The 22,810-nt window shown below is 40.3% G+C and overlaps 1 protein-coding gene across 1 annotated transcript in view; it reads left to right on the forward strand.

Moving 5' to 3' along the window:
- The first annotated feature begins 213 nt into the window (after positions 1 to 213).
- ADCY5 (adenylate cyclase 5) overlaps positions 214 to 22,810 on the forward strand; it is a 240,623-nt gene continuing 218,026 nt past the window's right edge. The window contains exon 1 of the mRNA XM_063116673.1: positions 214 to 1,613. Within this exon, the coding sequence (XP_062972743.1) occupies positions 618 to 1,613 (996 nt within the window). The 5' untranslated portion in view covers positions 214 to 617. The remainder of the gene's footprint in view (positions 1,614 to 22,810) is intronic.

Consider the following 22,810-nt stretch of genomic DNA (forward strand, 5'->3'; position numbering starts at 1 on the left):
TAACGTGGTGGCTTTTATTGATGATGTTTACAAAGTTGCATTCTGACTGGATGATGATCTTGGCTTAAGAAGTGGGAGGAAGAAAAATAATAACCCAGGTGCCTTTTCCTCCTTTGCTTTCTATGCATGCCAGTATTGTGGTTCTCAGTTATTGATGCGCCAGCAATTGGCCAAAGCACTGGGGACTTGAGAGAGAGAATGACAGAACAAGCATCTTCCCCAGAGGAGCAACCTTCTGTAGGGAGGGGAGCGTCCCTCCTAGCTCTGTGTGGAGTTATTTAAATCCTGGATGCAGAAAGACTCAACTTATTCCCAGCCTCTGGAGGGAAGGGGGCCTATATGGCTGTCCAGCTGGCTTCTAAGAAGGATTTGAATTCCTTTATCACTGGGAACTTTGTTTTATTTGGATTCAGCCAGGACTGACGTGTCAAAAGTACTTGAAATTTTATATCTCCACACACCCCTGCTGCGGTCCTTGCCATAGGGGGAGAGAAGCTGCTTGAAAGAGTTGGTTCTTCCTTGCCATGAGTGGAATTTCATGTGGTTGATTCTCTCCCTTCCACTCCTTTATAACTTATTCTACGATCCCTCCTTCTTCTATTCTGCCCTGGCAGGGCATGTCCCGCTCTAACAGTGTGAGCCCTCCGGGGTTTGGGGCCCCTGCTGCGCCCAGAGGTGGAGGTACAGAACAACATCGCTCTGCCTGGGGAGAAGCTGAATCCAGAGCTAATGGCTATTCCTACCCTCTCCCTACCAGGGCCTCGGTCAAGAAATCATCCCGTATGGCAAGCAGGTGGAGGAGTGAGGAAGAGTATGAGCTGCCAAGCAGCAGGAACCATGGGGTAAGTGGCTGCAGGATGATGAGCTTCAGGTCCAAGTCTGCTTGGCAGGATCATGGGGGTGACAAGAGCCACACAGGAAACCCCTCCCTTGCCACCAGTCCTAGGCGCTATGGTGGGGAGCAGGGTGAGGTGCGTCCACGCTCCGTGGAACTGGGGCTAGAGGAGAAGCGGATCAAGGCCAAGATCGATGAGCTGGCAGAGGAGGAGGACCAGCTGGATGATGAAGGGGGGTCTGAGATGGTCTTCTCCATGGGCAGCTGCTGTGGTAGCCTGCTGCAGATCTTCAGGTCGAAGAAGTTCCAGTCGGAGAAGCTGGAGCACCTCTACCAGCGCTATTTCTTCCGTCTCAACCAGAGCAGCCTGACCATGCTGATGGCGGTGTTAGTTTTGGTATGTCTGGTCATGCTGCTCTTCCACACGGTTCACGGCCACTACCAGGTACCCTATGTGGTGGTGCTGTCCCTGGCCATCCTGGGGATGGTAATCCTGGGTGCTGTCTGCAATCGCAATGATTTCCACCAGGACCACATGTGGCTCATGTGCTACTCTGTCATTCTGGTGGTATTGGCTGTGCAAGTGGTCGGCTGTTTGCTGATGCAGCCCAGGAGTGCCTCGGAGGGCATCTGGTGGACTGTCTTTTTCATCTACAGCATCTACACCCTGCTGCCAGTTAGGATGAGGGCTGCGGTTATCAGCGGAGTGGTGCTGTCTGCCATCCACCTGGCCATTTCTCTCAAAATTAATGCTGAAGACAAGTTTTTATTGAAACAGGTAAGGCTGAGATTTTTGGATGTTTTCGAGGCTTCTGGCTGCTAAAATCAATATGGGCTTAATTCAGTTTGGGAAATTGGAACGCCACTTTCCCGGGAACCATGCCGCTACTATCTGCTACTGTTGTGAGGGATCTGGCTTATAGATTGCCCCAAAGAGTGCAGCTATAGAGCATTGTTGTTATTAATGGTGATGATATTGATCCCTTTAGCCTTCTGCATTTGATTTCCCTGTGCTTCTTTTAATCATGTTTTGACACTGAATGATGTTTGCCTTAATGTAAGAATATATAAATGTAAATAGGCTGTCAGCTGCAACTGGGTCAAGGGCCTGGTGAAATCTGGACCCATGTTTAGTGCATTCAACTAGAAAACATGGAGAGAATGGTTTTCTTAGCTGGCCAGGAAAGAAATATAGCTTCTCACTGCTGAAATATAGGTTCCATTTAAGAATCTCTACTACATTCTATAGCAATCAGTAAAGAGAAGCGACTGGATAGGTAATTTACCAGTTACTATATTGTATAAGTTGACAGAAAAAAAACTTATTTGGGACAAAGAGTGTATATTTAACCTTTTATTCCTGTCTCTCCAATACTTTAAGAGAGGAAGAAAGCCTTACATAAAATGTTTCCAAAATTAGCTAGCTTCTATTTCTGTTTAATAAAAAATAGATGCTGTGGGGGTGCTCTCAGGACGCTATTGTCATTTTAAATGATGCATGTCATTCCGATGTTTGGGCATACACTTTCATAAAAGCAGGGATCAGGTGTTGAGATCCAGCTGTTGCAGTACCAAGTCTCCACATATACAACTGCAAATGAGTTCATAACTGAAGGGAACATTTGATGTGGTGTGGTTTGGGTGCATTGTACATGACTTACTTTTATATCCCAATAACTTAAAACTCTAAGTTTGTGTACCACTACGTGCCTGCATATTAACTGGCTTGGGGACAAAAATATATGAAAGGGAGTAATATCTCCTAAACATGAACATATTCTGTTCTGTGTTCTGCTCAGTATATATGCACCTGTGACTGATTAGCATGGAAACTAAATGGCAAAGGTAAAATAATTGGTTCACAAATATTTTGCTAAGAATCAACCCATAGAATAATTGTTTTGGTTGGAATATCAGCCTTATGCTGTGGAAAATCAGAGGCTCCTTGTGCTATGGTGCACCCAGAATCCAATACAGGCATGGTTATACATATAAGCTTCTCATGATGTTGGAAATTGCTGGGTTAAGCAATTTTTACTTTGCTGAAATATCACTTTGGCAGATCATTCCATCTCTCTTGCCTGAATCTTTGTTGATGAAGTGGCTTAAATAAAACCATGTTTGACAAAAGAAGTAAACAAGGGGCTTGCCTCTGTCTCCTATAGTTAATTTGTAAAAAAATCCATGCCTGTCATTCATTCGTTCAATGGACATTTACAGATTTCTCACAGGTTGATGGCTAACAGCACAAGCAAATCCCTGGTTTAAATCTCATCTCACTTATGAACTTATTTTGAGACTTAAAGCAAGTTGCTATTCTCCCCGCCTTAGTCCCTACCCGTGAGCAATGTGAGAATGATAATACTCGGCTACTTCATAGGGTTGTTGTAAGGTACTGAGATCCTTGGTAGAGTGAGCAGGGGGTTGGACTTGATGGCCTTATAGGCCCCTTCCAACTCTACTATTCTATGAGCCTTTGGCTTATGACCCCCCTCCCCATGTGTTCCAATTCACATTTACTTTCCTGTGTAGTACATTACTTCATGAACTCTCAAATGACTGGTTACTTTTGGCCTCCAAACCAGGATTGGAAACCATAGTTTGACAGATGTAATGGCAACCTATGCCTTGTGCTGAATAGAAGTGAATATGTTAATCAGAATGAATGTGGAGAAATGGGAAGGGTTTGTGTGAGCCCAAAAATTTACCTGTGAACTGGTCCGATATATAAAAAGCATTTGAAATACTTGCTATATTTCTATATAAAGACTAAGTATTATTAGCCAGCAATATCCTACAGCTCCTAATTACAAAAGCATGAGCTATCTGTGCTATAATCTAGTCAATGTCTTTTTAGTTTAGCTCAAATTATGGACAGGCCTTCAAATCTTTGTGTTTTCCAAGATCTGTAGAGTTGATACCTGATCTAACCTGTTGTCTTCGAGGCTGAAGGTGAGAGCTTATGTTTAGGGCCACCTGATACTAAAATCAGGTGGACCTAAACATAACTGGCTCAAAACCATTAACAGGCCTTTTGTTACCTAGGCTATAGCTTGTTACCATGGAAATCTAATTTTTTTGGACACTGTCTTGCTGATGCATATACTTTTCTTTGGTTTTCTTTCTCGTTTTGAAAAGAAAAAAGTGTGGAGATGGAGCAAGGTTAAGTAAATCATATTTTCATGGGTTTCAGCTGCTCCTATTTTCAGTCTTCATTTCACTCTCTTTTAATTAATTTCATGTATTGATGTTAATCAGTAGTGGAACTTATGACTGAGGCTGCAATCTTGTACACACTTTGCTGGGAATAAGTCTCATAGAACTCCATTGAGTTTACTTCTGAGTAGGCAGACATGCATAGGATTGCATTGCATACGGCTAAAATCTGCAACGTCTTAGAAACAGTAGTTATATCTAGAACTGGTGTGTGTCTTCCTCTTATTTTAAGGAGTTCTTGATCATACTTCTGCCCCAGAACCCTATAATCAGAGCCATGGTATTTTGAATCAAGAATTGTTACATTTCACTCTTTGTGATTTAAACCCATGATGTCTCTCCACATCTAGAGGGCACATTATAATATATATGTCTCTCTATGTGAGAAATTTAGGTGTGCGTGCATGTGTGAGCTTTGAGAAATTTCACTAGTGTTAACCAAATGTTTTTAGGCTCCTCTCAAAAATCGTCACATATACATACTTTAGTAGGAACCTCCAAATTCACTTCAAAGTCTACTTTAGGTGAAATTTTAAAGGCAACTTGAAGCATTTCATCTCTGTCTACCTGTTGATAGTTACTGATCCAAAGTGAGTTCCACCAGAATGTGCAGATCCATAGTTCCATATGTTCTAGTAGTGTTAGTTCTTTTTAGTGCAGTGCTAAAAGTATCTAGGCATGCATTTTGAAAGACGGGAGCAATGTACAGTTTACTGAAAAATAGAATACAGTATACACAGAGAGAGGGGAACTAGGCTCTGGAGTATAAACAATATTCAAAGGTGCTACTTGCATGCATACAGCATGCACAGAATCGTTTCTGTTGTTTGGTCATGCAGTTTTTGTTGTAGTCTGATGGAATTGGCATTAACCTAACATTAGCTGACAGTGACCTGGGCAGTCACAGCAATTACACTGTTCCCCCCACCCCACCCCCGGCATTTTTATTCTAGTCCTTTTGCTTTCCCAGCAGAGTCCTGATAGCATAGTTTGGAAACAGCTGCACTATCATGTGTCTCTGTTTTATAACTCTTCTCTGATCCAAGCTAGGCTCCCAGCTGTTTAGACCTTTTACCAATGCCTGTGTCACAACAATACACTCTTTTAATGCTCTGTCCTTGATGTGTGAGAACAAGCGACGCGTGGTGCCTCTTCTGCCGACAGGCTTGCATTAATTAAACACATTTGATCCAATAGTATGTTGGCTAGCTTTACTATAGATGTAATAATAACCCACTTGTTCCTTTCTGAGGGTAAATGGAGGAGTATGCGTGTGTGTATGTATGCCAGGGTGACCATATGAAAAGGAGGACAGGGCTCCTGTATCTTTAACAGTTGTATTGAAGAGGGAATTTCAGCAGGTGTCATTTGTATATATGGAGAACCTGATGAAATTCCCTCTTCATCACAACAGTTAAAGGTGCAGGAACTAGGGTGACCAGATTTAAAAGAGGGCAGGGCACCTGCAGCTTTAACTGTTGAGGTGAAGAAGAAATTTCACCAGGTTCTCCATATATACAAATGACACCTGCTGAATTTCCCTCTTCAATACAACTGTTAAAGATACAGGAGTCCTGTCCTCCTTTTCATATGGTCACCCTAATGTATGCAATATATTTATCCCCTGCAAGAAATCATGCGGTTATTTTTGAAAAGGGTTGAACTGACTGTTTCAATGAAACATCCCCTGACATTTCAGATAACCATTAAGCAACTAAAGATACTTCTTGTTGAATGGGATCTTATTAGATTGTAGGGTAGCAGTGTAAACCCCAGCAGGAAAAAGCCCTAATAGTAGTACAGTCATGTTTGATGGACACTTCCTACTGTTTGCCAGATAGTACTTCTGCTACTTTTGGAGCAAAAAGATCTGGTTTTCTATTCGATGATGGGTCTGTTCCTTTATGCTATAAGGCAAGAGTAACCTAGCGCCCCCAGATGTTTTGAGCTAAAGCTCCTATAATCCCTGATTATTGGCCATGCTGGCCGGGGCTTGTGGGAATTGTAGTCAAAAATCTGGAAGGCGCCAGTTTGCCTAATCTTGCTAAAGTGTATGCCTTAACTTTCTCTCCCATCAACAACGACCAGAAATCCCAGGCTAGTGCCATAGAACAGAAACTTCATAGTGTGTGTTGTTTTAGAAATGTTGATATAGCTGACTTAATTAAATGCTGGCCCGAGCCTTAATGTTCCGGTTTATTAATTGCGGCTAAAAACCCCCGGGATTGGCATGTTTGTTAACTAACCATTTGAATATTATCAACTGGCCACCTGTTTTTATTTAATTTGGTTTTTTATTCTGGTCAAATGTGGTTAGCCCAAGAACATCTCTGTGTAGGAGACAAGACTACTTGTTTAACTGGATTATGGCTTTATGGGATAGTAAATGTAGGAATGAGAGTTCTTTGCTGTCTGATCTATACATTTTCTTCAGTTTGGAGCGGGCATTCCCTGTGCTGCTTAAACCCATAACTACTATTAAAAAAACTCAATTTTGTCTTTACACTTTAAACAAGATTTATTACACTTTATTACACTTTAAACAAGATATGTAACTGGACGTTCCCTGTTGTTCCAAAATAGATGCCAGGAATAGCTATTAAATTTCTTGAATATCACTTATATCCATGATGGGCAGACTTGTGGAATTTTATTCTGTGTTTTACTGGAACCTTGAAGCCTACAAATCAGAGCCAGATGAGGTGGGGCAGATCAGAGTAGTGTCAGTTACTGCACCCATACATTGAATATACAAATGCAAATTTAGATCCAAGTTATGTTAGATCAGAGATTCTAAGAAAGAACTCTCATAGTGACTGGTACAGCTGCATAATAATTTGATCAAAAACAACCAATTAATACTTGTATTTTACAAGTGAGAAATACTGAGAAATAAGCGATGAGCACAAGGCTGGCCATAGTACTTAGTTTTTAAGCACCAAAGAAAAAATAATTGTAATAGTAATATGCATAAAATCTAAGTTACTAAGGTTTTTCAAATTCTAATTTTAAGAAATATTAAAATCTAATCCATCAAATTTAATAAGCAAAGTGTTGTTCTACTTTGATGTTTGGCTTACTGGTGTCATACATGTTGTAACTTACATGTTGTAAACCGCCCAGAGAGCTTCGGCTGGGGGGCGGTATATAAATGTAATAAAATAAATAAATAATAAATACCTTTAAGGCTGCAATCCTATATGCCCTTACCTAGGAGTATGTCTTACTGAACCAGTTTTGTAAGTAGGCTGTTTTTCTTGAGCCTGTATCAAGATGTAGTAGGGAAGACTGAAGGGAGGGAAGACAACTGTTTGGGGAGACTTTACACAACTGGGATGTAAATTTCTGCTATCAGGCTATTACTTAAATAGATTAAGCTAACAATGTGTTATTTGCCTTCTAATTTTACTTTGTAAATTGGGTGTGATTTGAAGCTTGTTATCTCTTGTAGCCTGTCTGGCTCTTCTTATAGAGCTGGAACATTTCTGGAATGTTATTTTTATTCTTGCCTTGGTCAGTGCAGCAGAAACTTCTTGAGTGCCTGCCATTAACTGTACATGGCATGCAGTGAGCAACTAAACACTGGAGATTTGTATTTGGACATGCTAGGCTGGATGGGTTGGGTTTCTTCTTGGTTGCAGCAATGATGATGTGCTGAAACTGTACACAGGGCTCTCAAAATCCAGGCCACATAGGCATGACTGTTTGTTTACTGAGATGCCACATGGCATTCAGTAACTGCTACAAGCACTGCTTATCTCCATAGAATCTTCAATTGTGAAGAGATCAGCTGTTGGTTAGGTCATTATTAGGACTGGTTCATGCATGCATGTTCATCAGTTAATGATTGCAGCATGTGAATGTGCTATTACACGCCACAAAATTTTCACCATCCCCTTAACTCACAGCTGAATGCCTTTATCAATGGATGAAAGATCACATTATGAAGGGGCATGATATGAAATTCTGTAACATGCAGAAAATAGTGAGTGTATTTATTCATTTATTGGTTATATTTATAAACTGCCTGTTCCTACAAGGGGCCCATGGTGGAATTCAAGAGCTTCCTCTCCATTTTACCCTCTCAACAACCCTGTGAGGTAGGTTAGGCTGAGAGTCAGTGACTGGCCCAAAGTCATCCTGTGAGGTTCATGGCTGAGCGGGGACCTGAGTCCCGATCTCCTGAGTCCCAGTCCAACACTCTAGCACAGGGGTAGACAGTGTGATGCCTGCAGGCATCAGTGGACCCTTGGACTCTCTCTTGGCATGGGCCATGCTGCTCTACCCCTCTCACATAAAAAAATAAATTAATACTTTTCCCTACCAGCATCTGGGATTGATATGAAAAAGGTTTCTGTACTGCCTTGTAATCATTTTTTTGGGCAGGTTACTTATCATTTGCCACAACTCCCCTGGGAGCCATTTTGTGGTGGTTCTCAGGACAATTTTTCAAATTGCCAGATGTGCCCCTGGCCCCAAACAGCTGCCTATCTCTACACTACACTGGCTTTCATTAACACTAGTTAATGTTAGAGCTATGGGGGAATAAATGTTCTGTATCCTTTATCCAGTTAATGGTCCAGGAATTAGGAGACTTTTGGAGGGAAGAATAAATGCTTAGATTTGCATAGATTCATTATTTAATGTGTGAAAGAAATGACCTGTCATCTATAAAACTAAAGTCAAACTCCATATTATCCAGATAATCTGCTTATGCATTGCTTGTGACCCACCAAGCCAAATGCATCCCTTTATTGGCCCCTAGAGGGGTGGGCTAGGGTGGTAGGGTTGCCCCCTAAATTTCCCCCAGCCCCCTGAAATTTATTTTACAAACAAATAATTAAAAAGCCGTTTTCAATTTTGTCTTTATAAATCCTGCAAACCAGATGGACTGCACTCCCCTACTTCTTTTGACGCTCCCCAGAGAACTTTTTTGGCAGTCCCCCAAAAGGCCTGACCCTTTATGGCAGCCCATGAGATCAACAAGTTCTCTATTTTTGCTGACTGCCTAGGTCTGTAAAAACTGAAGAGGAGGGTTCAAACACTGACTCTCCACAATACACGGATGATGGGCTATGTTCAAATTGGTATGTCATAAATTGTGCTGGTCTTAGCCAGATCTACAATCCTTCATTTTACTTTTTGAGGGATAAAATGCATTTTCCTTAATTTGATTATATGACTTTTGACTTTCCCTTCTCTTTTTCAGCAGTTAGGGGTCTCCAAATATTTCCTCTATAGTATCTCCTGCTATGCCATCTCCATCTTTCTTGAGATTGGTGGACCATGGACTTACATTGATTGCAGTGAAATTCATGGGATCTATGGTTTGCTTGTAACAGTTGTCTTATAACACTTGCTCTAGCACACTAGGATTTACTTAAGTTTTCTAGAGAGCAGTTACTATTCAGTCCTTTTCCTTCTCTTCCCCTGCTCCTTCATGTACGAGGAGTTTCTCATAGCACGGAGATGAAATCTCCTTCTGCAGAAGCAAAGGAATCACATCATATTGGTGCACACAGTTTTTACATCCTCAATAAAAAATTAAAGGGCACGTGGGAAATCAGTATGCATTTCTACAGAGATCTCTTTCTATTGAATGGTTGATCGATACTAACTGGTGCCTGATGCAAAATTTCACAAGCACCGCAGGACTGAGTGTTGATAATCTACAAAGCCATTAATCTTTTTTTATATTAATGCAAACTCAGGTTCTTTCAGATTATTGCTGTCTTTCGGAGGAACTAGTAACAAAACTGAGCCTGTGAAAGTTCTTATATATCTGTCTTAAAAGCAACTGGTCAAAAGTTCAGTGCTTATAGTGCCCCTATGCAGAAATTAGTAGTGTTTTATGCACTCTTAGCTAAGGTGTGATGTGTGTTTCAAAAGACTATTGGCTATTTTTAAGGGTCTTTATTTTTTTTGGAAGCCTGGGTTTTACGATGCTTAAATATGGATTTAAGGGCATCATTTGGCTACTGTAATGTGCTACATATTGAAGAAGGTCCAGAAACTTTGATTGCTCTAAAATACCTTTGCCCATCTATTGATGAGTATAAGTTGCAATAAGCATTATATGATCATTTTAAAACAACTTTGTTGGTTCCCAGTTTCTCTCTGGATTCAGTGTTAATATTGGCTTCAGCTTCTAAAGGAGGGCCTTCTCTGCTGTGGCACCCCGGCTGTGGAATGAGCTCCCTAAGGAGGTTCGCTTGGCACCTACATTATATGCTTTTAGACGCCAGGTGAAGACCTTTTTATTCTCCCAACATTTTAACAATCTATAAATACATTTTAACATGGTGTTTTAAATTTGTAATTTTGCATTGCTGCTGTTTTTATCTGGTTGAGCTTTTTTATTGTATTTTATATTATGGTTTTATACTGTTGTTTTATATTATGAATGGTTTTAATTTTTGTGAACCGCCCAGAGAGCTCCGGCTATTGGGCGGTATAGAAATGTAATAAATAAATAAATAATAAATAAATAAATAAATAAAGCACCAAGCAATCTGGATGTTCGGAACTTGGGCTAGCATCTTCTCTGCTTCCACCCTCCATTGATTAAGATCTGCTAAAGAAGCCCTGCTCCAAATACTAATAATTGTAAACATTTAGATTGCCTTCAAGAAGCAAAGCTTTTAGTACTCAGTTCTGGAAAGATGGAATTCCTTGCTCCTGAAGTTTAGGAGTGGATAATCTCTTGACTTTTTTTTTTTTTTATGCATAAGTGGAAATACCTGTTTAAGCTCACCTTTAGAGAATAGGTGAGGGTTGGCTGTTAGTAAGGTAAGATGGGTTTTATTCTGTGGTTTGTATGTACCATCTTCGTGAATCTAAGTACTGTTGTGTTTAATGGGCACACATAGCTTTTTCTTTTTCTACAGCAAACAAATGGAATTTCTTGTGCCCACACTCTTTTGGAGCACTGCCCTGTGAATGCAGGTACTCTTAGAGGAAGATTACAAACCTTCTCCTTCTCCAAGAATGCCTGACATAGCAGAACAAACCAATGCATTGGTTCCTCTGCAATATAACAGTTGCAGCGGACTATGCTGAATTCGGGGAGACAAAAGAATAGTACTTAAATGACTATTAATTAGGTGAGCGGTTATTCCATATTATTTAAAATAGCTATTGTGTTCCTGATTAAGGAAGCTGGGGGCTCATCTACAACAAGCAGGATATTGCACTATGAAAGCAGCATGAAAGTGGTATATAAAAGGCAGGAGCCACACTAATGCTTTACAATGGTATTGAAGTGCACTGACAACTGTTGGGGCCCATTGACACATACCATATACTGCTTTTATACCACTTTCATAGTAGTATATCCTGCTTGGTGTAGATGTGTCATGGGCCCCAACACTTGTTAGTGCACTTCAGTACCACTATAAAGCAGTAGCATAGATCCTGCAGTGCACTTCAATACCGCTATAAAGCAGTAGTGTGGCTCCTGCCTTTTATATACCGCTTTCATACCGCTTTCATAGTGGAATACCCTGCTGGTGTAGATGAGCCCTGAGAAAATAATTTATCTCCTTTCTTGCCTTCTGTTAATATTTCCTGCTAAAGGTGCAAACCTATGCATATTTAGATAGAAAAACATCCTACAATTCCTAGCATCCCCCCCCGTCAACATACAGACATTTAAGTTGCCTTCAAAGAGCAATTTTTTAATCTATACTTTTTTCCTGTCTAAACGTGCATTTTTCCCGTTCCCCACATTATGTACTGCCTGACTTTGCGAAGGCACTGACATTGTTAAGTGACTTCTTTCTATGATAATTCCTTTTAAAAGAATTTGATGCACATCATGAATCAATGCTAGGTTTTCAAATAAGCTTTCTCCTCTTCCTCTAGAATATGTGTAAATATATATGTGTTGGCATTATTTTTGTTTTTGCTAAGAAATCTTTAATCTCCTAGGAAATCAACTGGCAGAATCAGCTATTTCCTGTTTTTTGCAACACACTAGGAGATAAGATAAATCGCTTACTAAAGTTAGAGTTAGGTACCAAAGAGTTTTGTCATCTTCAATCTAGAGCAGTAACCTGCTGTGGCTCAAAGATTTTCTCAACCTCTTTGCTTGTGTTTTATAAATTGCTGCCCTATAAAACCAGATAAAATCACAAAAACAGAGAGAAGCATGCCTCAATTAGAGAGCTGAAGTTTCTGATGTGTTGCGTAGATCTGCATCTTCCCGGATAATACAAGCAGCAGGCTGTATCTTAGGTAACCAAAGTAGCTTGCTTTATGCCTTCATGAGAGCCTGCTTACTTCACCCTCTGCTCTAGCCAGTTCACTCCTCTGAAATGAGAAATCTCTACATACAGGGGAGTATCCAATCCCCCACCAATTGTCTTCCGCTCTGCCGATTCTTTTCTGCAAGTCGTGGGTCCTGCTGATTTCATTGCAGAAGTGGGACCCACTACATATGTGAGGGAGATTTAGCACTTCCTAGAGGAAGCCCCCAAATGAGTGGAAACACTTCCAGAAACCAGCATTTCTGCTCGTTTTGAGTTGTTGTGGAAGTGCTAAATCACCGTTGCACGAGCTTACACAACAGTATTGCAGGGTGCAGGAGAATCGGCAGGGGCATAAGCACCCTCTTGGATACTGGCCACAGATTGCACAGGCCACGCTGCTCCTTGCACATGTAGTCTATGGGAATATTGCATTCACTTTTTTCATATCCAGGTCAATTATGTCTACACGTGACCTAATGCTTCAGAACATGTAAGACAGCAAGATAGCTCTGTAGTACTGAGTATATCCTCATAAATTCTTTTTAGCTCAGTGTCACAAAACAATAGTTAACATGGATGTAGGCAAGGACTAGGACTATGGAGAAGTAGGCTGCTGGAAGATGAGGTAAGAGAAAATTGGTATGAGCAATGGTTGAGGAAATAATTTCAGGGAATGAAATCCAGTGTCATAAAAGTGGAGATCTGCTTGATGGGGCATTCTCCTCCCTCCTGCGCCACTAGAAAATCTGCTCCAAAGTCCAGAGCAATTTTGAGGATGCATGGGGGAAGGACTGCAGAGTGGAGAACCATGCCCTCCTCCTCCTCCTCCTCCTCACACTCATGGAAGCAGCTCCAGAAGCTAGATGCCAACCAGGCTTTCCTAGTGCCCCGAGAATTCTGAATATAAAATATGGGGGTGATTACCAGTTTCCTCACCTCCGATCTGAGGCCAAGAGTCTGAGAGCCAAGCAACACTTTGTAGCTCAGGGTTATATTTTATTTACTTTAATGCTTAGTTGTTCAGTTACTAACTACTATGAAACAGCAGTCCTCCCCCCCCCTCTCTGTGTATGTATGTACATTGTGTGTGTGTGTAATATAATCAGTTAGGTTTCTTTGGTCTTTCTCTCTCTGCACACTTCATTCCCTATCTGTTTTATAATATAAGCTTTCTGCCAAAACCAGGCAGCAAGAAAGACACCTCTGGTTTCATTCTTTCTCCCCAGGTATCAAAAGCTTGCCTCAGGGTTTTGGGGTTTTATATATGCCTGTGAGAAGGCTGCACTTGTGTCAGAGCAATAATTAATTTTATGTCTTAAAAAACCGCTTTTAAGAGAAGTGCTAATTGGAATGCGAGTTTCCCCACTTCCAGAGAGTATTATTATTTATTTATTTAGCACCATCAATGTACATGGTGCTGTACATAGTAAAATGCACATTAATGGGAAGCCACTGTTTACCAAGAAGAGGGCCTTTTTTGCTTTTGGCACCTTGGTTATGAAATGAGCTTCCCAGAGAGGCTTGCCTGGCATCTACATTGTGCTCTTCCACATGCCAGAAAAAGACCTTTTTATTTTTCCAGACATTTTAGTCTTTTAGTTCTGTTGTTTTAATCTGTTACTGTATTTTAAATTCCTGCATTACTGCTAGGTTTTATTTTGGTTTTACTTTTATGTAGTAGTTTTAAACTTTTATGCTGTACTTTGTGGTTTTAATTGTGAACCACCCAAAGAGCTTCGGCTATTGGACAGTATAGAAATGTAATAAATAAATACTGATCCAGCTGAGATTAAGCACTCAAAATCCCTATTGATTTCAATGCAAGAGACTTTAGCACATTTTAATTAATAACCAATATGTGTCTGTACTGCCCTTCTGGCAGGCCTACCCAGATTAATTTTAAACCTAAGAATTTTAAGACACTGTGATTGTTATTTTAATATTGTATTGGTTTTATATGCTCTTTTAACTAATTTTATGTATTAGATTGTGTTTGGTGTTGTTCCCTGCCTCGATCCAGAGGGAGAGGCGGGTAATAAATTATTATTATTATTATTATTATTAAGCTTCACTTTACAGGTTTGTTACAGATAATTTTTTTAAAAAAAAATCAATAAAAGAATCATAAAATGGAATAGCAATCAAAAACAGCATGGAGAAACTTTGGGGGAAGCATTGAGAAACCAAAAGGATAACACCCTGGTTGCCACCTGCCTCATCTCAGACAGCAGTGGAAGGAGGGCATCAGCAGGTAACTTCAGTACATAGGTAGGTTGATGCAGGAGTAGGCATACCTTCAGGTACCTGGATGCTAAGCCATGTAGGGCTTTATAGGTAAGCAAAAGTATGTTGAATTGTGTCCAGAAATGGATAAAAAAAACCCACAGAGTTCTTTATCACCACATGAGACTTGAAAGTGCTTAACTTTTGGGTTGCCTTTTAGGGGCAAACTAGAAGTAATGCTAAATGCATTGTTAGCAACTATACCTGTGTTTGTACTGCTGTTGTGCTGGGCACATTAGTGGGAAAGCAGCATACAAATTAAGAAGATGTTTTTTTCGTTGAAACTGCATAACATGGACAGGAGGATTTATGCCTTCCCTCCTTGCATTACCAATGCGAAATGCTTCTTCTATGCCTAGTTTAAAATATTACACACACACACACACACACACACACACACACACACACAGAGAGATGTAGTTGCTAACAATGAATTTAGCATCACATGTGGCTGTAATGCTTAGTCTCTAGTTGTGATTTACAGTTAAAACTGTTTAATTAATTAGTTCTTGACCTAGCTAGAATGCTCTGTCTGAACTGGGTAAGTAAATTATATTATTCAGAAACTGAACATAAATTCTAGCTACCATATGAGTCTGACACAGTGAGAGCCCATGTAGTATGGTCTAATACTCCATCAGACTAGGACTAGGGAGACTGAAGTTCAAATTCCCATTCAGCCATGAAGTTTATTTGGCCAGACAGTGGCACTTTCTACACCTAAGGATTATCCCAGGAAAATGGAGGGATCGTCCCTGCCTGCTCCCAGGATCTACTGTGTGTCATTTGTATGCACAGGGGTGATCCCAGGATGATCCCAGGAAAAAAGGCAGGTGTAGAAACGGCCATAGTTTCTCAACCTAGCCCACTTCACAGGGTTATAGTGAGGACGCAATTGGCGTTGTGGGAAAGAAACATGCATACTGCCTTGAGCTTGTTGGAAAAAAGGCAGGATATTAATGCAAATAAATAAATCTTGTGTTACACTATAACAGTATTTTTTTGTTTTGGCTCACAGTTAATGACATCAGACAGGAGAAATATGCGTATCTCATGTTATAGAACACTTCAAACATGTTCAATGTAATCAGAAAGTTGTATGTGTAATTTTGTGTATATTAATGAAGTACCGTCTATTGGAATCATCTCTTCTTTTTTGTTGTTTATTCGTTCAGTCGCTTCTGACTCTTCATGACTTCATGGACCAGCCCACGCCAGAGCTTTCTGTCAGCTGTCGCCACCCCTAGCTCCCCCAAGGTCAAGTCTGTCACCTCCAGAATATCATCCATCCATCTTGCCCTTGGTCGGCCCCTCTTCCTTTTGCCTTCCACTTTCCCTAGCATCAGCCTCTTCTCCAGGGTATCCTGTCTTCTCATTATGTGGCCAAAGTACTTCAGTTTTGCCTTTAATACCATTCCCTCAAGTGAGCAGTCTGGCTTTATTTCCTGGAGTATGGACTGGTTTGATCTTCTTGCAGTCCATGGCACTCTCAGAATTTTCCTCCAACACCACAGTTCAAAAGCCTCTATCTTCCTTCGCTCAGCTTTCCTTATGGTCCAGCTCTCGCAGCCATAGGTTACTACGGGGAATACCATTGCTTTAACTATGCGGACCTTTGTTGTCAGTGTGGTATCTCTGCTCTTAACTATTTTATCAAGATTTGTCATTGCTCTCCTCCCAAGAAGTAAACGTCTTCTGATTTCCTGGCTGCAGTCAGCGTCTGCAGTAATCTTTGCGCCCAGAAATACAAAGTCTAATTTGAGTTGAGGTTGTGCAGGAGATTTGCTGTAGAAAGCACCTACTGTTTTTAATATACTGTACATCCCAAACTTCTTTTAAAAATTAGGTTAAACAAAACACACACACCTTTAGTTGTTACTATGCTCTATCTGGTTCTAGGGATGAATTTAGAATGGAGATGCTATTTATGGGTCTCTTTTGGTACATCTTTCCAAGAACCTTTGGCATAATAATGGATTACAGTTGGTGGAAAACAGGCCATCTTTTTTCCCTATTCCTCTGTTCCATTTTTGTATTTTATGTCAGCACAGTATGAATTTATCAGATGAAGAAGAATCCAGGAAATTGGAACCCATATTTTTCATGCATCCTTTGTTAGTTTTGTTGAGCTAATTAGCATGAAATCATCTTTGATACTCAAATATTATATGATATATAATATTGACATAAAAGTGAAGATTAAAAAAAATAAAAACTTACAAGCCCTTCAGATTATTTGCTCATTGTTTCTGCTAGTGATAGTGAAAAGTGTTATCTCTTTAGTTTTGGCAGCTATTATTTTTGCTAAATAATAAAGTGATAAACATTAATTAATACAGACAGCCATTTCCCTAAGTGGTAGCTCCCCACAGTGTGTGTATAGTTGCTTAGGTAAACTGCCTGTATTTTTCTGCCAAGTGGTGAGAATTTTGTCATACTTCAGTACCTCCTGTAACATTTAGCAAAGCAAGCAGGGAAGTGGTAAGATTCTTGTTACTAGTTGGTGAGGCATAAAAGTTGACCAGTTTACTAGGTGGTTACATGTGCACTGTGGCTGATTACCATTTGGTAAATGTTTGTCTGCATTCACCCAGTCTATTGAATATGGTTTTAGAAGCTACTTCTCTCTAGCTGGCCCTAAAATCAGCAATGTATTGCAGCATAGCTCAGCCAGTTGGACATGCAGACTGAACTGTGAGGTGAAATTAAGAATGCCAATATGATGAGGCTTGAATAGTCACTGCAGTCTAATTTTCTGCATAAGGTAATTCTGAGTCCATCTTGTAATGTGCTTGAGAGATGTATTTATTATCCCAGTGTGGCAATTAGTATGGCAAATGGCGACAACCCAGGTGTATTTTAGCTTCTTAATTCCTTTCTCTCCTTATCTCTAAATGAGTATAATTGGAGGACGGTCTCAAAGGAAGGAGTTATTTTGAAAATACAAATTTAATTTGTCTTAACACTTAATGTGATGCTGCCATCTGTTTTTTCTACCACTCTTCTTCCTGCAATTAAAGCAGGCTGTTCTATAGCAATGATTCTTAAAAGAAATTAATTAATTAAAAAAACAGGTTTGGACTCACCTAATGGTAGGACTATTGTGGCTGGATCACTGGATTGATGAGATATTGGGGATATGTAAGCTTTATGTCTCTAATCTTGTTGCACTCACCCTAGAACAGTGGTTCCCAAACTTTTTCATGTTAACAGCCCCCTTGGTTCCACAAACTCATGCCCCTTCCCTACCCTATAAAAATCATTATTCAGTTTTCAACGACCCACTAAGGAAGATAATAACAATAAAACTCAAAACAGTAACAATTAATTGAATATTTATTCAAAATCCAATTACATTTTTTAGTTTATTCAATTAAAAATAATTGATGAACTTGATCCAGTGATATCATCTTTTCAAAGTCTGATAGTCATTTAGCAAGAATATTAGATATCACATTTAGTAACTAGGGTAGAGTACCTCACTATTCTGTAAATTCTTAATGTGATGGATGGGCTTGATGAAGTGATACCAGTTTCCCAATGTCTGGTTTAAAGTCACTTAACATGAGTTTAGTAATCTGGAGTTGATTTCTTTGCTTGGAGAGAAGTAGGCAGACCACACTAAAACCACATTTCTCCAAATATGATGTTTGAAATGCAACCAGGAGCTTCTGAACCACTCTTCATAGTGCAGGATAGCGAAATTTCCTTCTGTAACCAAAACACCTGGTACGGAAAAGACCACCTCGAGCGCCGCCCTGCCATTCCTTTGCCTCTTAGCACCCCCCTGCTGCCCCCTTTTCTCTTAACGCCCCCCTATGCAATCCCACCGCCCACAAGGGGGCAGAACTGCCCACTTTGGGAACCACTGTCCTAGAAGGAGCTCAGGGTGGTAGTCATGGTTCTCCCACACACACACACCTCATTTTACCCTCACAATAATTCTTCTGGGAAAACATTTGAACCCCTTTCTCACAGTCAAAGGCCATAGCTAGACCAGGCCTATATCCAGGGATCGTCCCTGTGCATCCAAATTACACACAGGGAATCCTGGGAGCAGACAGGGACGACACCTCCATTTGCCTGGGATAATCCTTAGGTCTAGCTAAGGCCACAGTCTAACAGTCTGTATTCTGCCCCACTTTAATGTTACTATGCACATTATATTAATTGGACTGTTCTCTAACATATATTGATTTGATATTTCTATATGTTTAGCTTCAACCTCTTGTTCTCACACCATTAATTCTCACTGCAATCCTGTAAAGTCGGTATCTAGTATTTTTAGCCTGCATATTAGGATATTGGAGTGAGAGAGCAGTTTTTCTTAAGTTATTCCATCATGTCCACTGCCAAATAGAACTAAGATTTCTAGGTCCAAGTCTATTGGTGAATCCACTAGATGATACTGGTGCCATTTGTTTTTGTGGTAATACTGAACCCTTCCCCCCCCCCCCCCCCAAGGCTAAATTTGCACTGTAGGTGTTTCCAATGTCAGGCTATTGGTCCATCTAGTCTAGTACTGCCTACTACACCTGGCTCTCTCAGGACTGATAGCGTTCCTTGTAAATTTTGAAGGGAACCGTTTGCAGATGTGCTTCCTGCAATCAGCCACCACAATCAATGGTCAAGGATAATGGGAATTATAGTCCAGTAGCATCTGAAAGACCACACCTGGTTTAAATGATCACATGAGGGCGAGATTTGCTTTAAAATCGTTAAACTTCTTGAAGCCAAATCTTTCCCCTTCTCCCAGATCCTTTTAAGTTAAAGGGGGAATGCACTTTTCCAGGTTAAAGGACATTCTTCCTCTGATGCAGATTCCTCCCCACCTGCTTTTAGTCACCCACTCATGCTCTTTAAGGACACCTGTGTGGCATTAAAAAGGGGATGAGTTCACTCATACCAAGGGTGACAGCTGGGAGGTTAGGAGTGGTAACAGGCATTATGGGCTATGCTATGTTTTGCTACTGCCTTAATGTATGTTCAGTTAATATGTAGTGTGCAGCTCTTTCTGTTTATCTTTACTTAAAGTGCCCCCTCCCAGTCAAGATCAAGACTGCAGCATGTAGAAAAGGGAGATTTAATCATTTTATCCCCCCCAATAACACTCCCAGCACTTACCAGTAGTTTGTAGAATGGCACCAGTGTGTGCATTCACTCACACACATATACCGCTTGCCTAATTTTTCTGTGGCTGGTTGACACTCACCCTACACAATGTTACTCCTCTTGTTGGAGTATTCTTCAAAATGATAAAGTCCCAATTTGGTGTAAAGGAAGATGGGGTGTGGGAAAAGTATTGCTTATTTGTCTAGAGACCCTTCCAATCCCCCATATCACGTCCTGATGGCCTATAAGCAACAAGTTACCATTTCCAATTCCCTTTGTTCTCTTTCTTTCTTTCTTTCTTTCTTTCTTTCTCTCCTCATGGTTTTCATTCCAAGTGTGAGCTCTGAAGAAAAGCGCTGATAAGAGCCCCCCTGAGGTGTTTATTGTGGCAAAGTGTAGCAGTGGTCTATTCCTGGGATGTAGAGCTTATGATCATACAATTCCTGATAGAAGAACGCTGCCTACATTTCTCTGTGGATGTTTCCAGATGGAGGGCTCCTAGCGCTAGCTATCAGAAGGCATTGTGCAGCAATTCCATTTCTTTCTTTTTTCCTTAGTAGATTTTTTGTAGTAAGAAAAAAGACAGAAGTGGAAAAACAAGGGAAGTTTTGAGTGGAAGACGCTGTTGTGGGGGCACAAACACCCCATCAAATTCAGTGAATGAGGCAGAGGGTTAGCATTATAAAAGTCTTGTCTAGAAGCATACTAAGGCCTAATCTACACCAAGCAAGATATTGTGCTATGAAAGCAGTATATAAAAGGCAGGAGCCACACTACTGCTTTATAGCAGCATTGAAGTGCACTGACAACTGTTGGGGCCCATTGACACATACCATATACCGCTTTCATACCACTTTCATAGTGCCATATCCTGCTTGGTGTGGATCCTGCCTTTTATATACCTCTTTCATAGTGCAATATCCTGCTTGGTGTAGATTAGGCCCAGGTCTTACCCACAGAAAAAAGGGTTTAAATAGTTTAACACAAACACAACATGCATAAGATTGCAATCCTATTCTCCACATGAATACCCTTGTATTTATAATTGCTAAGATGGTTTAGAATTACTGTTTTCCCTAGAGAACACAAACGGAGCTTCCCCACCCCCACCCCACTTTTGTTAGAAAGACTGCAGGCTGGTGAAGATTCATAACATAACTCACCTTTGTTAAGTGATTTCTGATGTACCGTTTTAGGTATAAAGGGATAAAAAAAAATCTGTCTCTTCATGCAAGTATGTGCACATACAAGTACAGCATCTACTTTAAGCTTCATTAACAACCTTCAATAATGCAGCTGCCACTAGTGCCAATATTACACTGTAGCATCAGAAATTAGCCACAGTAGACTTGCGTGCATGCAGAAGTATTACAAATTCAAAAGAAGCTGGAGTAACTCTGGTCCTCCCCTACCCCAATTGCTCCAGAATGCTGCTTAGAAAGGTATTGTCTTTGATTCTGAAGGTGCACTTTTAAAAATCTGAGTGATCAGCTTAATATATTTAACATCTTGCAATGTATCTGTTCCCTAAACTGGTGCTCTCCAGATGTTTTAAGCTTCAACTTCCATCAACTCCAGTCAGCATGGCTAATGGTCAGGTATGCTGGGAGCTATAGTCCAAAATATCTGGTACCCTCCAGATGTTTTGGAATGCCGTGTTAGATAATGCTCTCTTTTTGCAAACAGTAGAGGTGTGCAGGGGGAGGGAATTGTCTTGGTCAACCCCAGCTCCCAAAGCCCCTATATTCTAATTCTGTACACCCTTCGAATTTGCATTAAAGAGGGTATTTACTTTATTGTTTACTAAACATTTTATATCCCACCTTTCCTTTAAAAAGAAGTCAAAGAAAACTGCCAACAATCAAAGGCAGCTATCAATCAAATTAAAACACACACACATAATGAGAAAATACATTCAAACTAATAAATATACATCATGATAGAAACAACAGCAACAAAAACAACAACCCAAAACCTCTTGAGTAGGAAGATCAGCAATAGAGCCTTTCTCCAGCTGTCACAGTGTACAATCCCCAAAGGTCCTCCTAAAAAGCAGTATGTCCCACTTCTCATGTTCCCTTAACTGTCTGATTGCTACTGAGGTCCCAAATGGTTGAACTGCAGAGTTTTTATGTAATGGCTGCCATGTAGGATTTGGGCTTCTAACTCTGTCAACAAAGCCATGGAGTTTTGATAACAATCATGCTTATCAGGTCACATGAGAATTGGATTGAAGAAGTATCTTTGCTTGGCTTTTTGAATGGGTGTTTCAGTGAACAGCTAACTCTTGTTAAGTATTTCCTGTGGTGAAAACACTGGGTAAATATATGGTTTATGGGCAATACATGAGAAGATGGCTGGTGGAGTCCTGTGGTTAGAGTGTTTCGGTGTTAGAGGCAATGCTGATATGTAAGGCTGAGCCAAAAACCCAAGCATAATAAGCTAAGAAATGCCTGAATGGCGTGCACCCACTTTCTTCTCCCTCTGCACATTCAGCAAAACAAGTCAGGATTTGGCACCTAACTATAGGTTCCTGTAATGTGCGAACAAGGAAATATGGTTAAGTGCTTGCAAACATGCCAGGATTAGAAGCCTGCTTTAAACCAAACTACATGATTTTGTTTATGGGCATTCAATGTCAATCATGTCAAGTGTAGAGTTGTAATATACTATTTATTTCCACCAAAATGGTAGAAATTGGAAAAATCCTATGGGTTTCCATAGACAATTGGATTAAAGAGGAATGAAGAGAAGTCCAAGGCTAGGAAAGGCAAATAATGGCATTAAGGGGAAACATTGTGAATGCTTTGGAACGAGGGCTAAAACTAACAGAAAATGGAAGATATTTTTCTACATTCATTAAAATGAAAATAAAATAACGCAAATAAGTTCAGCTTAGTTTTATTATAGACCAGCAGTACAAGAAAGAATGAGATATGAACATGCTAGTCTTCAACTGAAATTTTAGGATATGATGGGGTGTAAATCTAAGATCTATCATAGGCTGCTCTCACGTTGAGTTGGTAATGGGGCCATATGAAGCTATTCAAATTTTGTCAGCCTGTTCGTCTGTATTTGTGTATGGGGAAACCTATGAATACATAAAGCTTCTTTA

The sequence above is a fragment of the Elgaria multicarinata genome, chromosome 2, assembly GCF_023053635.1.
Source record: "Elgaria multicarinata webbii isolate HBS135686 ecotype San Diego chromosome 2, rElgMul1.1.pri, whole genome shotgun sequence".
In the NCBI taxonomy this organism is placed as follows: domain Eukaryota; kingdom Metazoa; phylum Chordata; class Lepidosauria; order Squamata; family Anguidae; genus Elgaria; species Elgaria multicarinata.